The sequence below is a fragment of the Gastrolobium bilobum genome, unplaced genomic scaffold (genome assembly GCF_033153095.1).
Source record: "Gastrolobium bilobum isolate Gb01-03AN ecotype WA unplaced genomic scaffold, APGP_CSIRO_Gbil_v1 utg2530, whole genome shotgun sequence".
Taxonomy (NCBI): Eukaryota; Viridiplantae; Streptophyta; class Magnoliopsida; order Fabales; family Fabaceae; genus Gastrolobium; species Gastrolobium bilobum.
Window position 1 is genome coordinate 337,069 of NW_026899712.1, and position 16,756 is coordinate 353,824.

General features: G+C 34.5%; 2 protein-coding genes across 5 annotated transcripts; one reads left to right on the forward strand and one right to left on the reverse strand.

Annotated features, from left to right (window-relative positions):
* The first annotated feature begins 4,106 nt into the window (after positions 1 to 4,106).
* Positions 4,107 to 7,089, forward strand: LOC133292872 (uncharacterized). The gene is made up of 5 exons (XM_061491358.1): positions 4,107 to 5,274; positions 5,419 to 5,480; positions 5,565 to 5,646; positions 6,117 to 6,168; positions 6,285 to 7,089. The coding sequence occupies exons 1-5, from the start codon at positions 4,107 to 4,109 to the stop codon at positions 7,087 to 7,089; spliced, it is 2,169 nt and encodes a 722-aa protein (XP_061347342.1).
* A 4,268-nt stretch (positions 7,090 to 11,357) lies between these two features.
* On the reverse strand, positions 11,358 to 16,381 carry LOC133292850 (phytochrome A-associated F-box protein-like). 4 transcript variants are annotated; one of them, XM_061491323.1, is made up of 2 exons: positions 15,540 to 16,381; positions 11,358 to 11,533 (listed from the first exon to the last, which is right to left on the reverse strand). In XM_061491323.1, exon 1 carries the CDS (start codon positions 16,243 to 16,245, stop codon positions 15,544 to 15,546), a length of 702 nt encoding a protein of 233 aa, XP_061347307.1. In that variant the 5' UTR covers positions 16,246 to 16,381; the 3' UTR covers positions 11,358 to 11,533; positions 15,540 to 15,543. The 4 variants fall into 4 exon arrangements, with proteins under 4 accessions (XP_061347307.1, XP_061347306.1, XP_061347305.1 ...); XM_061491322.1 differs by lacking the exon at positions 11,358 to 11,533 and adding an exon at positions 14,201 to 14,557; XM_061491321.1 differs by lacking the exon at positions 11,358 to 11,533 and adding an exon at positions 14,201 to 14,566.
* Positions 16,382 to 16,756: the final 375 nt, after the last annotated feature.

Sequence of the window (16,756 nt, forward strand, 5' to 3'; positions counted from 1 at the left end):
TTATTCTATTCTATCCTACTCAATTTCATTCCATAGTTAAAATCCAAACAAGATTACCAAAAAAAAAAAAAAAAAATCCAAACAAAACGTCGCGAATAGCTATTGCCAAAGCCGCACAAGGAAGCTTTTGCCATTGGATCCAATGTGGTTCATGAGTTCATCCTTACGTATTTTTCTTGGCTCATGCGGAAACAAGTACAAGCCAAACCATACAAGAAAGCTTTTGTCATTGGATGTCTCCTCCAAGAAACTTTTGTCGTTGGATGTCCCCATCCAATGTTTCCTTATGTAATTTTTCATGACTTATCCCCATACAACTCCAGGCTAAACCATACACAGAAACTTTTGTCATTGGATGTCTCATCGTCAGACATCCATCCGGTGTGGTGTATCTTCGTACATTTTTAAGGGCATTTGGTAAGAGAAAAAAAAAATTGTGTCCATAAATCATGATTACTTGAAATATGTTAGAAATGTAAATTTTATGGAAATGTGACCAAAAAATTGTTTGATAGGCAAAAATATTACCGAGAATATTGGTTAAAATTTACTGATTCTATATTTGGTTGATTGTTAAATATTACTGAAAATGTCACATGATTTTACAAATTTACCCTTTATTTTCTTAAACATCAAACCCAGAAATGGAAATCAAGATTTTTTTGTCCTAATCGAAATGGAGAAAGACGAGTACCAATGATAAAAAGAACGGAAAAAAGAAGCGCAAGGAGATTATTTCACGAATCTGGAATGTGATATTTAGATCTGGTGGAGATGATTTTGAGAAGAGAGTGCAATGTATTTCTAAAGATGAAGCTTCATGAGCAAGAGTCGTGGTTCTGGAGGTGAACTTCTTAGCAAAATTTATTGAATTTCTATTATGTTTTCATTGTTATAATCATCCTCTTGATAGTTAAAAATATCCGAAAGAAAAAGAAAAACTTCAACTTTATCTCATTGTTTTATGAAACAAAACGGAAAAGAGAAACAATAATAGGGACAGATGCGTGGAGGAAGAAAGCATCTAATAAAGGGCATTATTGTCCCAAAAGTAATATCAATTTTTTTCAATATCAGGATTTCATGAATACCAACCTATTTGTGGTATTTTTTGGTTAAATTTTGTCTCCACTTTTACACTACAAATGAAAATCCGGGAAACTAAGTTTCATTTGATAATTTTAAGTTTTATGCCACCAAACGTTGCATTCTAAGAAAGCCAACCTCTTTTTCCCAGGTATTTAAAAATAATCTCCGCAACAAACAGGCCCTTATAGATTGTTTTAAAAAAAATTAATATAAAATTATTAATCTAACTTATAAGTTATTAAGTTATTAGGTTGAATTATTCGCTCTTCTATTCATATAAACTTTAGTATGAAAAGGTGTGTTAAAAAAATTTAATATAAAATTATTAAATTAATCATCACTTAAAAACTTAAAATTTTATATAAAAAAATTATTTTTAATATATTGATCACATCGTAATATAAATAATATTAATGTAATATAAATAATATTATTAATATTTTAATGAAATGAATCAGCATTTTGACTATTTGCCTTATTTGAAGAAAATATAGTTTCATTGACTGTGTTAAATTTTTATTATATCTAGTTTTATGATATCTAACATTTAGTTTTTTTATCTATGACTTAGGATGAAGAAAATTTTAAGCAATTTCAACCATATTTTGATCATGATTATATTCGTTGTGCTATTTAAGTATTTATAGAAATTAAATATCAATTGTGATATCTATACAAGATGATTGACAACATACCATTAACTAGATAAAAAAATACAATATTTTTTTTTTGGCTTAATTAATATAATTTTTTATGTTTGTATACTTTATCGTTAGATGTTTATAAAATAAATTATTTACAAATAAGATACTTAATCTAATTTATAAGGTTGGTACTATATTATACATGCATTTAAAAATATTTTTAAAACTTAAAAGTCACAACAGTTGTATATTAAATAGGGCTTACTTGCCAATTGACACAAAAAAGTGGAGCCAGCCGTAATTTAATATAAAAAAAATATATATTTTTTTTTTATGTTGTAAGAAAATAATAACCTTATGTTATAGAAATAAAATTATAAGTGGAACTCATAAGTAAGAGGAGAGAAAAAAAAAGTGATGAGACTCACCCCTCTTTTGTGTGTGTAGAAAAATTATTTCTCTCATATAAAATGAAATAAATATAAAAAAAATAAAGGTGCAATTTTTTACATTTGTGCAAGAGAAATATTAACTCTCCTGTAACATGAGAGTTATTTTTTCTATGAAATATCTTCTTTTTTGGAGCACACACGTCCAACGCATTGGTCTAGCCTCTAATGCTCAATTGATATTAGTGGTGGATTTGTGTATGTTTTAGTGTGTGCAAGTGCACACACTAATTTTTTGGAGAAAAATAAAATAAAATATATTTTGGGTCATGAACAAAAATAAAATGATCCAATTTAATCTCTTAAAAAAAAGTTGACTCGTGATTACTTTAAAATCTAAAATAGACCCATGTTAGTCCTTTTGAAGGATTAATGTGGATCTTTTTGAATTTCAGAGGACCGCGATTTTGATTATCTGAGTTTATTTTTGAATTCTGAGGGATCACGAGTAGACTTTTTTCCCCTAAGAGATTAAATTGAAGCTTGTAATTTTTGTTAAAAACCCAAAATGTTCTGTTGCAATAGTTTAGTTGACTCTTGATTACTTTTTTATATTAAGTTAAAGTTTTTTTTATATATATTTTTTTGTATTTTAGTATATTTAAAATTTTCTTTAAAAAAATTTTCCTTTATTCTTTTATGCTAAGTGTGCAAACATTAAAAAAAAAATTCTAGGTCTTGATATAATACATCTTTGCATCACTAAAGGGAAACAAGCGTTATCTCACTATAGTGAATCTTTCTCCTTTAACACATGCACCAAATAAGGTTGTTTATCTCACACCTAGTAGAGACCACAATGACAAAAATGATCATGACTCTCTCTCATCATTGGAGGATTTTCTCACCCATAAACACCCTTCATTTACTTTTGAAGGGACACATTTTATTCACCATTTCTTCTTATTGTTACTTTGTCAGAATAAAACCACAGAGACACCAAACCCTACATATGCCCCTTGATTCTCAATATGTATATGACACTCACTTACAGTGATTCCCCTATTAAGCTTATGACTATATATCTATCTCACTAAATCACTGTCACATCAACATATTACGTCCCTAAAGAGAAACAAATCGTAATCTACCACACAAACAATTCATTTCTCATATTTGATCCATTCCTAAGATGTTAAGATAATAGTAGAGAATATAAACAAACCTATTTTTACTCATCCAAAATAAGTAATTCACTTAAACAGAAAAAGTGAATGATTTCAATTAAAGATAAAAAAATCAAGAGCAAATTATAACAATTTCATATTTTGTTGTGCATATCCACATTTTTTTTTTGGTAATCATATCCACATTTTTTATTATAATATCATTCGTTTATTCTTATCAACAGCTAAAGCCCTTCAATTTTTATATTCGAAAGTTATTTTTTGGGAGCCAAATACAAAGAGACCATACTATAATCACATACACTCTACAAAGTCAAATCATATTACGTGCTTTTATTTCTGTAGTGCATTTAAGCATGTATCGAAGCCTCTCCTTGTAATACAGTATAATGATTAATGGCCCAAATCTGATCATCAGCCCAAGCCCAACGATTCAAAGTTCGTTCCAAATGTAGCAGCATCAGTTTCATCTCATAGACTCTTCCCAGTCTATGCACGCGCCACAAACCATGAAAGAATAAAGCATGGAAGTTCTATTATTATGCAATTAACTAATTAGTTGAGTTGTTAGAGTTAGTTAGATTCAGTTTTAACTCTCTGATTGTATCTCTTTCTCTTGGAGTGTGTATTTCAGCTGCTATATATATTGGTAGCACTCTGTAATCGACTCATAATCTCAATTTCTCTAATTCAGTTTAATATCCAGATATGAGCATTTTTCTTTTCTGATATGGTATCCGAGCTCTCACTGAGATTTGGTACTTGCCTTCGAAAATTTTCTTTGCTTGTTGTTATCAATGGCGAATCCTCATCTTACATTGGATTTTCACACAAATCCTTCTCATCCGATATTCATGCATCCCAATGAAAGTCCCTCTCTAATTCTAGTTTCACCACCTTTGACCGGAAGCAATTATCATACTTGGGCGAGAGGAATGACCGTAGCTATACTCTCGAAGAATAAAATTGCTCTTATTGATGGATCAATTGAACCTCCAGCTACTGATCATCTTATTTACAATCAGTGGCAACGATGCAACACCATGGTGATGGCTTGGATCCATAGATCTATCTCTGATTCAATTGCCAAATCCATTTTATGGATTGAATGTGCCAGAGATGCATGGATAGACTTAAAAGATCATTTTTCTCAGTCAGATATATTTCGTGTGTCAGATCTACGGGAGGAGATCTATAAGATACATCAAGGAAATCGCATTGTAAGTGAATTTTTTACTCAGCTCAAAACCATGTGGGATGAGCTTGAGAACTTGAAACCTCTTCCTATATGTGAATGTGATCCTTCTTGCAACTGTGGAGCACTGTTGAAAATGCGTGATTATCGTGACAGAGATCATGTTATTCGATTTCTCAAGGGGCTTAATGATCAGTATTCATCTGTTAGATCACAAATTATGATAATTGATCCACTACCAAATGTCAACCGAGCTTTCTCTATGGTAGTACAGCAGGAAAGGCAGTTCAGCTCAGAATCCAACAATGAAGTTTTAACTAATGTTCAGAATTTTGTTGCCTTTAATAACAAAGCAGGTGCCAATGGAGGCCGCAGAAATCTCAATCAAAATCCAGGAAGAAATAGTAGAGGACGTGGAAGAAATAATGGAGGAAGAGGAAATTATGGCAACAGAGTTTCCACTCACTATGGTAGATTGAATCACACAGTGGAGACTTGCTATCAGTTGCACGGTTATCCACTAGGATATCGTTCCAGAAATTCAGATAATCATATTGCTAACAATGCCTCAAATACAAACCTCAATGAAAATGCTTCAACACAATTTGTTCCACAAAATGACATCACTCTTATCCATCCTCAGCTTTCACACGAACAATACCAACACATTATCTCACTACTTCAAAATCCAAATCCTAACACTGCCATAACTCAGTCTACACATTCAGTCAATATTGAACATGTTTTTCACACTGACACAAACTCTACAGGTATAACACATATTCAGTGGATTATTGACATTGGTGCCACTGATCACATTAGTTTTAATAGTTCATCTTTTTCTTTCCTTCGAAAAATTCATCTTATAACTATAAATTTGCCCAATGGTTCACAAGTTATATCTCATTTCTCAGGTTCTGTTGTTTTGTCACCTACTCTTATTTTACAAAATGTGCTTTATGTACCAAGTTTCCATGTGAATCTGATATCTGTAACCAAATTACTCAGTTCTCTTAACTGTTTTCTAACATTTTTTGGTCGTTTTTGTCATATTAAACAGATTTCAAACAAGGTGACGATTGGTTTTGCTGAGCAAGTGACCGGCTTATATGTGATAGTTCATGAAAAGACCACAGCCCAAAGTAATGTAGTTCAAGGATTGAATAAACATAATTTTATTAGTTACTCTCATGTAATAGATGCCTCACTGTTATGGCATATGTGCTTAGGACATGTATTTGATGCAATCATGAATAAAATGTCTTCTCAACTCTCCTTTATTAGTTCATCTCACCAAATCCAGCCTTATGACACTTGTCACTTAGCAAAACAAAAACGTCTTTCCTTTCCCATTAGCCAAACCAAAAGCACAAAACCTTTTGACTTAGTTCACGCAAATATTTGGGGACCTTTTGGTATACAAACCATACATGGTCATCGATTTTTTCTGACTATAGTTGATGACTTCTCATGCTTCACTTGGGTGATCTTGATGAAAAACAAAGCAGACACTCGAGGAAATATTCAGCATTTCTTTGCTTATGTAGAGAATCAATTTCATACAACCATTAAAGTGTTTCAAAGTGATAATGGAACTGAGTTCCTTATGAAGGACTTTTTCTTGCAAAAAGGTGTGATACATCACACCTCAACAAAATGCCAAGGTTGAAAGAAAACATGGCGACCTGCTTAATGTTGCACGAGCATTATGTTTCCAAGCTTTTTTTCCATTAACCTTATGGTGTTATGCTGTGACGTATGTTGTGCATCTCATCAACAGAATTTGTTCTCCTGTCACAAATAAAAAATCTCCTTTTGAACTGATTCACCAACAACAACCTAATTTGACTCATCTTCGTGTATTTGGGAGCTTATGCTATCCTACCACCCTCCAAAATAATCGCACAAAGTATTCCCCAAGAGCTCGAAAGTCTGCATTCATTGGATATCGAGATGCCACAAAAGGTTTTATTTTATATGATCTATCATCACATGCCATTTTTGTCTCTCGTCATGTTATATTCTATGAAAATGAGTTTCCCTTTCATACCACATACCAATCTGATTTTCACAACCATTATATTTTACCATTTGGCCGTAATCCTCAACCTGAATTTGACATTCCGTTATCATCCAACATACCATTATCTGACACAACCACACATGCTCCATTATGTGAACCACATACATCAATACCTACACCAGACACATCCCAACTTGCTGCACTCCCTGTTGAACAGCAGCTTCGACGTTCCTCTCGTGTTCGTACTACACCTCAATACTTAGTGGACTATCACCATAGCCTTTCAGTTGCTCAGCACAACACATCAGTACCAGGTTTGATCAAACCTATCTCTACTTTTCATCCATTGTCTTATGTTATTTCATATAATAATTGTTCCTCACCTTATAAACACTTTTGTCTCAATTCTTGCACACAATTTGAACCTACCTGTTATTCACAAGCTATTAAGCATGATCATTGGGTTAAGGCAATGCAGGTTGAGTTATCTGCCCTTTCTAAGAATGATACTTGGTCGTTGGTCGAGTTACCTGTTGGCAAACAACCCATTGGATGTAAATAGGTTTACAGAATTAAATATCATGTTGATGGATCAGTGGAGCGCTATAAAGCATGTTTAGTTGCAAAAGGGTTCACCCAAATGGAAGGGAAGGACTACTTTGACATATTTTCTCCAGTAACAAAGCTCACCTCTGTTCGGACCTTACTAGCTGTTGCTGCCATTAAAAGATGGCATCTTGAGCAGTTGGATGTCAACAATGCATTTTTACACGGTGACTTTCATGAAGAAGTTTACATGAAGCTTCCTCAAGGTCTCATTGTTTCTTCTGATTCATCCAATCTTGTTTGCAAACTACGAAAATCACTATACGATTTGAAATGGTATGCCAAGCTCTCATCTTTTCTCCTTTCAATTGGTTACAAGCAAGCTACTACTGACCATTCCATGTTTACTTTTTCTTCTGATGATTCTTTCACGGTTCTATTGATGTATGTTGACGATGTTATTCTTTCTGGCAACTCTCTCACTGAAATCAATCGTGTTAAACGTCATCTTGACAACCAATTGAAAATCAAGGATCTTGGTAGCTTGAGATACTTTTTGGGACTTGAAGTAGCTCGCTCCAAGGCTGGAATAATCCTTAATCAACGAAAATATGTCCTTGAATTGATTTCTGATGCTGATATATTGGGAGCTAAATCATCAAATTCTCCAATGGATCCTTCCATCAAGCTCAGTCGATCTCAGGGCACTCCTCTTTCTGATGCAGCTCCTTACCGTCGTCTATTGTACTTGACCACAACATGACCATATATTTCCTTCGCAGTCCATCAGATATCTCAATTTGTTTCCAATCATACAGATATCCATTTGGCTGATGCTCATCGTATTTTGAGATATCTAAAGCTTACTCCTAGAGCTGGTTTATTTTTTGCTTCCACAGATAATCTTCATGTGTGTGCATTCGCTGATGCAGACTGGGCGTGTTATCCCGACACACGTCGATCCATTACAGGCTTTTGTGTGTTCCTTGGTTCTTCTATAATTGCATGGAGATCAAAAAAGCAATCCACGGTGTCACGGTCATCCTCGGAGGCAGAGTACAGAGCTCTCGCTGCTTTATCTTGTGAACTGCAATGGCTGCAGTATCTATTTCATGACCTTCAAATTCCATGGCATCGTCCAGCTTCTGTATTTTGTGATAACAGATCTGTAATCAACTTAGCCCATAATGCCACATTTCACGAAAGATCCAAGCATATTGATCTGGATTGTCACGTTACATGCGAAAAGATTGGCTCTGGTTTAATTCATTTGTTACCAGTTTCTTCATCAGCTCAACTTGTTGATGTTTTTACCAAACCTTTACCAGCTTCTACTTTTCGAGACATGATAGGCAAGCTGGGCATTGTCAATATTCTACGCCCATCTTGTGGGGGGGTAATACAGTATAATGATCAATGGCCCAAATCTGATCATCAGCCCAAGCTCAACGATTCAAAGTCCGTTCAAAATGTAGCAGCATCAGTTTCATCTCATAGACTCTCCTCAGTCTATGCATGTGCCACAAACCATGAAAGAATAAAGCATGGAAGTTCTGTTATTATGCAGTTAACTAATTAGTTGAGTTGTTAAGTTGTTAGAGTTAGGGCCCGTTTGGATGAGCTTTTAAAAAATGACTTTTTATGCATTGCTTTTTTTAAAATAAATTTTTTTAAAAGGTAAAATTATTTTATGTTTGGATGTATGATCTGAAAATCACTTTTACATAAAAAAAATTGTTTGGATGTTAAAATAAAAAAGTATTTTTTATATATAAAATTACAATAAAGGAGAGATAAAACAGGTATGATAGGATAAGGTTAAAATTGTATTTTAAAAATTTATATTATCTTTTAATTTCTGTTTTTTCCAAAAGCAACCAACTACTCGCTATAAAAAAAGCAGCATTTTAACTTTTAATTTAAATTTTGCTTTTTTAAAAAGTTGTTATCCAAACATCTAAAGATTCTCAAAATGACTTTTATTTTAAAAAAAAAAGTAACTTCTTATGAATAAAAGTCCATCCAAACGGACACTTAGTTAGATTCAGTTTTAACTCTCTGATTGTATCTCTTTCTCTTGGAGTGTGTATTTCAGCTCCTATATATATTGGTAGCACTTTGTAATCAACTTATAATTTCAATTTCCCTAATTCAGTTTAATATTCAGATATGAGCATTTTCTTTTCTGATACCTTGCTTAGAATTTAGTAACCTCTTAAAATACACTTTAGTGGCGTTTTATTATAATCATCAATGAATTTATGCCTTGTTGTACACGACCCCCATTTTTGAAATAATGCCAACTCTGTTGTTCCAGATAACCTATTTTAAAGAGAGAATAGTTTCTTAACGAAGAGTAAGACAAGGCGAAGCTTAAGATATGAACCGCGTATTTACTTAAATTAGACACTACGATACCGTATAACTGGCATTATTTACCTGATTCCATATTTGGTTAATTCGTTATACTCTCATGTCAAGAGTTTAAATTTGCTTATCATAAGATACATTTTAAGATTTCAGCAGTAATTTTTGAACCAATAATTAACAAATTTCAACTCCCTTCCATTAGAGTTCTATAGCCGTCGAAATTACTTATTAAATAAAGCGCATTCATATCAACCCTCATATCCAAGCAAGTATTTTCCAGTATTTCTAGTCTCTAACCACGTAGTGCACCTCACCCAAGGTTCACGTCGCTAGGTCAATTCATGCTTCGACGCACTCCCGCCTCGTGTTTTCGACCATACTTCGAGAATGACACGGTTCGGAGGAACTCTAACTCATTTGGGTGAAAACTCCTTCTTCCAATCCCGTAGAGAGGCCCGGAAGAATGGATTGAGAATAACAAGACGATTGACCAATTGAATCATCTTAAAATAAATAAAGACATCATGCCCTAGACGCGAAGGTGAGTAAGAGAGCCAGGTGAATTCTGCGAAGATGAGCGGACTTCTGAGGAGACTGCAGCCTATAAATAATAGGAATGGCAAACTGGAACCTCATCCTTCAAAGGTTTGGTGTATATGTGTCCTATTCGTAACGTTTACATCGGTATTGCTAACATTAATTATGATATTAAGCGCAGTTACAATCACAACAATTCATTTATAAAAATGCAAGTAAACTTTTTCCATTTATTACCCAAACATTTAAAACAATAAAAGTGTAATAATTAAAAGTTGTGACCTTAACTGTAAACTCTTTGCGGAATGCTTAATTAGGTTACTTTTAAAACTTATTTTACTTACCACAAGTCACTAAGGGGTTCCCATAAATCCACTTAGCATATTTCTCACTTTTACTTTTTCTACCTATCCGAACATGGTTCGGTCATTAATTTTCTGCGGATAAACCACATTCTACAAGCCTCCCATCTTCTGATATGTTATTCTACACTCAATTAAATTTTTAGGAAGCTATCACACGAGTTATTTAGAGCTCGTTTGCTCCGGATATCGCCGTTTGAAGTTGGACAAGCAAAACTGCCAACCAACCCCAAAACGGCTCCAAACATCCCTCACTCCACGAATTACTGCAGAAAATTCACTCAACCAATTGCACTAAAATTTTTATACAACAAACTAGACACCTCAAGCTTCAATTTGATATATAATACACCTAATTTGACCAAGAAACGAAGCGGGAATAAATTTCCCAAAACTAGTCCAGAACTACCACATGTGCAGTGAGCAAATGGGCAGTCTGCACTCTCTGCTTTCTACAGGCCGACGTCCAACCCAGATTTTTACCAAATTTTACAAAAGATAGAGGACATCTCAAGCTTCAAAATGGCGTATGGCACGTCCCTATCGAACCTCTGTAGATGGAGATATGGTCTCCTGAAGTTCGCCTAAATTATGCCAATTTCTAGAAAATTTGCCAGAATTTCCTTTGTTTTTACAAAAATCCGCAAAGTTGTCATTGTGATCAAGAAGCTCAAATGTACCTAATAATCATTGGATGTCACACACAAGGACCAACAATGCCTTGGGGCACTTACAACTCATCACAGTTTATATTAATTATACAATTCGTATCACATTCCTTTATTTATTAATACTTAACAGGTTTCAATCATCCAAGTCCAATTGCATGCATTTGCTAATCATACACATAATCATAATCCTAAAATAGCTTCCATCATATTACATATCCTTCGTAATTACATCAACTCATGTATAATTTACAAGGCTTCCCATGACATATTACAATTACAACTTTAATCTCCAAATAATACATGATAAAGAAACCTCAAAATGACATAATTCAAATACAACTAGACTTAAGCAAAAATGACATGAACAAATATAACTATGAACCTCCTCCTACATACATATGAAATGTTCATGCTCTAAGTCTAGCTTAGGCCCAGTGGTTATCAAAATGCAAAATATAAAATGCTCCATCTAGTCATCCTAAGGGCTTCTTGCCCGCCGCGCTTGCACCACTGCTACCTTCTGAAATAAAGCCCTCAAGACGAGGTGAGATATACGAATATATCTCAGTAACCCAGAGGTTCCAGAGAAAACTCCGTCCAATGGCTCACTTCGATGCATATAAATAACATAAAATAACATCTAATATATATTTTCCATTTGAGCTCTCTAACAACACAAATCAACAAAACCCCCTTTAGGGTTCATGAATTAAATCCAAAGATTAAACCATTGAAAATGTGTAGGAACTTACTCAAAAGCTAGACAAGGCTCCTCCAAAACATACTAAACTATTGGAGCTCCAAACAACTCAATGAACACAAATCTAACACTATGAGCCGCGGCCTTGGGGAGGAAATATCTCAATTTCTAGTGGTTTTCAAAGTTCAAAGGTACCACCAATGGCTTTAGAACATGATTTCCAATGAATTTCAACACAAAAATCAATGAATTTGGTTAGGATTTGATTAGGATTTGGTGGATTTAGAGAGAAAGAAAATCAAATGTGTGTCCATGGGGGAGGGGCAGCCGCGGGTTTCAAAGGGAGGGAGAGAGAGAGAAGTGATGATGAATAGTGAGGCTATGCACATGTGGCATGTCCTACTTAAGTCGGGTGGGTCCCACCGCCACCTCACGCATTTCAAACTTATTTGAATTTCCCTACGATTCCACTAAACGTCCATAATTTCACAACCTATTTAGAAATTCTAATTTTTAACATTAACCATTGTCCTTTAATTACACTTGATCAGATGAATCCAGAGTTTTCCGGTCGGTCGGAGAAAATGCTGCTTTAAGCTGTTGCGCGCGTTGTAGGCACGCTTCTCCAAACTTACTAATTTTCGTCAAGTTTCATCAGAAATCTTATTTCCTAGTTCTATAAACCATTTATAACTTGTATTTAAGACCTAGATCTCAAAACTCAATCGGCACGTTTTACGGTGTAATCGTACCGCGATATTTTTACCTGGTAAAAATACTATTCACTGAATTTTCTGAAATTTGTCTATCCATTCAATTTTTCGTTCTGAATTCATTTCTAGGGTTATTTTCATCATCTGAGACCTTCTACTCAACTTTTATCTTCATAGGGTTGCGTGTTAGCTAATTACTGTTTTGCCATTTCTTTGTATTTTGACCTAATTCTCAGAATTTTCACTAATCCTTTCCTTTAATTAATGTTTAATATTTTAATATAAAATTTAAAATTCCGAGGTGTTATATCTTCTAGCTCAAATTGCAACATGGTTAAACTGAAACTGCATATTTGCCTAACGACCTTACTCTTCTTCACACATCCATTTCAAAAATTAGCTTCAAAGATGATTCAAAACCAAGTATGACACTGATTCTCAGGCATCATAGTTATAAATCCGAGGTCTGAAGATTATCAGGGGTGTTTGGTATAAGAGAAAAAAAAATTATCCGAAAATCATGATTCCTAGAAATATAGTAGAAAAATGAGTTTTTTAAAAATGTGATCAAAAAATTATTTGGTAGGTAAAAAAAAATACCGGGAATATTGAATAATTTGCCTGAGTCTATGTTTGGTCGATGATAAAATATTACCGGTATTGGATGATTTACATTATTTCCTTTATTTATTTATTATATTTTTTGAGTTGCTAAGGTTGTAGTACTTGCACAAATAAGGTGCACTCTATCCTTTCTAAGGATATTTTCTAATGAAGAAATAGAGACCACGTTGTGAAGACCAACTGCAAAAGAAGGGTACAACTGTCCGAAAATTTTTGAAAAGAAATCCTTATATCCGGTATTTCAAAAATATAAAAATTCACTCCCAAATTGTATAGCCAGGGTAAAACAATGCTATGCGCATCTTATGCCAAAGATTGAAGATCCGCATCAGCATTAGATGTCCCTCATATCCAAGCAAGTATTTTCCAGTATTTCTAGTCTCTACCCACGTCTTCTAGCTCAAATTGCAACATGGTTAAACTGAAACAGCATATTTGCCTAACGACCTTACTCTTCTTCACACATCCATTTCAAAAATTAGCTTCGAAGATGATTCAAAACCAAGTATGACACTGATTCTCAAGCATCATAGTTATAAATCCGAGGTCTGAAGACTATCAAAATCATCCAATGTATCACACAAAACCGGGCGTTTGACATAGACTAACGTTAATCTTTGAATTCACAAAAAAAAAAAAATCAATCCCAAATTGTATAGCCAGTGTAAAACAATGCATGCGCAACTTATGCCAAAGATTGAAGATCCGCATCAGCATTAGATGTCCCATATTCCATCGAAAACCTATCTAGATTAGGAAAATATTTTCAATAATATGGATATACTAAGCAGCACTCACTACATTTTTTACCAAATGTGGAAAAAGTAATCCATTTACATTATTATTACCTTTATGCTTATTTCCTTTCATATCTCCTTTTTGGTAAGGGAATACCTACTCCAGTTGTATAGAAAATATACTCCTAGATTATATATTTGAAGTTGGCACTGCATACAAATGCCTACATAGACTTTCAAACACAATTCATCATATTTCTGGTATCAAGAGAGAGCAATACTGAAATTCACCCCATTTTTCCTTTTCTTTTTAAAAATTTCTTTCTTTTGGTGAATATGAATAGAAAAAGTTGGAAGTCCCACTCCATTTTATACTACTTGGCGACAATGACAAAATAAGTCGAAAGACCGATTTTGAACTACATAAGATCGCAGACAAAAATCAATGAGATTTATATAAAAGTGTTCGATACAAGAGGATTGTCGTTAATGCAGGATATGATAGCTTATGGTATCTGTGAAGGAGGTAGTCACAGGTTGTAGCAAATCACTGTTACTGTGCACAAAAGGAAAGGCTGTGTGCACAATGGCCATAATTAGTGTGAAGTTTAATTCTTTATTTATAGAAGAGTTTACCCCATAATGGATAAGGCCCATAACCTCCAAGAGCATGTGAAGCCCAATATATGAGTCCAGAAAAAAAGCAACCAAAATGCCAACCCAGAACATATTACAACATACTCAAATCCTTTTCCTCTCCAATTCTCCAACTAGAGAAACTAGAATAAGTAACAAAATTAGCAACAATAATATAATCCAAGAACTACAAAGTGCATGATGATTTAACACCCCACTTACAAGTACATATTTCGCAACATATAAGATTGAAATATTGAAGGCCCTAAACCCCTGCAAACAGAAGGCCGTAGCCAATTCCAATTGCATAAGCATGATTTGCAATATGATATGGACCCAATCATCTTCTTTTTATTAACCTCTACACTGACTACTGGAAAATGTTAAGACACCCTCTTCCATAGAAAAAAATAAAACAAAATAAAACGAAATGCACAACCATCTAAATGAAGGACAATAAAGTAAGAAACCACAAGAAAGTTACGAAATCACAACACGGTTAACCTGAATGAAAAACATAGCAAGAGATCCTCCATACTTTCATGAAGAATTAAATGCTATAACAACTTCTTAGACATCTCTTACATGAAGTGTTATTGCCTCCAACCAAAGAATTAATTCAGCCTAAAAATTTAAGGTATTAAGTGGTAGTTACATTAATAGGTTTTATATTATATTTCTCTGTATTCCCTAACACAAGAGTCAGTTGAACTTGAAAGATGAACAATATACAAATATGTCTAAGTATAGTAAGAAATCACACAATATTTAATTATTTAGGTGAGAATCAAATTCATAACCAGTTGGTGAGCACTAATATCATATAAAATATCATTACAACTCAAGATCTTAAACGATTAAGTAACAGGCCAAGTTAATAAGTTTATATTATATTTCACTATCTGTGAAAGATTTTTACAACAATTCAATTCAAGTTTCAACATGTCTAGGATCCTTCTTTGGACAGTAACACGCATAGACATAGAAAGAAAGAACGAATGTAAAAACCATAAAAGCACAAGTTATGCTATGAATTGTCAGTAATTAAAGCAAAGAGCACATCAAGCATCATTAGAAAGTTAAAGGAAGAAAAAAAAGGGGGGAGGGCGAGTTTACCGGATCAAGAGAACATGGTAACATTGGTCCAAGCCCCAGAGACATGACCATTTTCACAAACATAAGCTCGAACAACTGGCTCCCCATCGTGATGGTACCCAAAACCACGCCTGAGACAGAACGAAGAGCGCAGGTCCCAAGTCTGTGCACACGTGCAAAACGCACAGCCAATATTAACCTTCATCCGTTTACCATCATTGATGGTTCTCCAAACACGCGTTCCTTTGAAATTCTTGAAAACCCCTCTGAAGAGCATGTAGTTCCTATTCTCCACGAAGTGGACACAGCCAGGCCAATCACAAATATACAAACAGTCATCGCGGAACTTCCTCGCGAGGAGCTTGCTCCCTTGTTCCCTCCGAAGATTCCAATTCTCAGAAGCCAAATGCGGCCTCCAAACGAAAGCGTCGTAATGGAGATCATCGGAGAGGGAAGGAGGTCGATGGAGGAAGCCGGCGTGGAGGAGGCCAGGGCAGCAGAGGGCGAGCTTGTTGAGAGAGGACCATGACGGAGAATCGGATAGGAGATCGGAAGGGAGGGAGTGAGAGCACTTGTTCTTCCAGCAGAAATTGCGAACGAGGGAAGAGAATCTGGTGCTGACGCAAGCGAGGCGAGCCCAATGACGTGGATCGTCTTCAAGGTTGGTTAGAATGTTGAGGACGATATCGTCGGTGAGCAACCAGAAAACGCTTTCACCTTCACCCATGCTCTTTCGTTATTCGTTCCAGACGGAGAGATACAACTTGCTCCTCCGGTTAATGCCTTATGCACTGTGCAGTTTTCTTTATTTTGCTTTTTTCTCTTACTCTCTCTCTCTCTCTCCGCCCCCAATATTGAATACAAGGAGGTGCGGTGTGCACACGTTTTCTACAGCTGTTATTTCCATTTTCCAGGCAAAAAAAAGAATTAATTAGGTAAAAATGTTAAATAACGGTGGCGTCTTTATAAGCATATTTTTTTCCATATTCTAATAATTACAGTGTTTTTTTATATATATATCCTAAACACATTCCCTCTCGTATTCTAGTAATTAAATTGTTGTCATGTATCTCATACATACTCATTGGCATTAAGTGATTTAGATTCATTATATAACATAATCATATTAAAATTAGACAGATTGTAATTAAAGTAAGTTAGGTGAACATTATTTTCTTCATTTGCAAAGTAAGTTAGGTGAACTTGGCTCGAGAGTCTTCGGCAACACTGTATCTCAT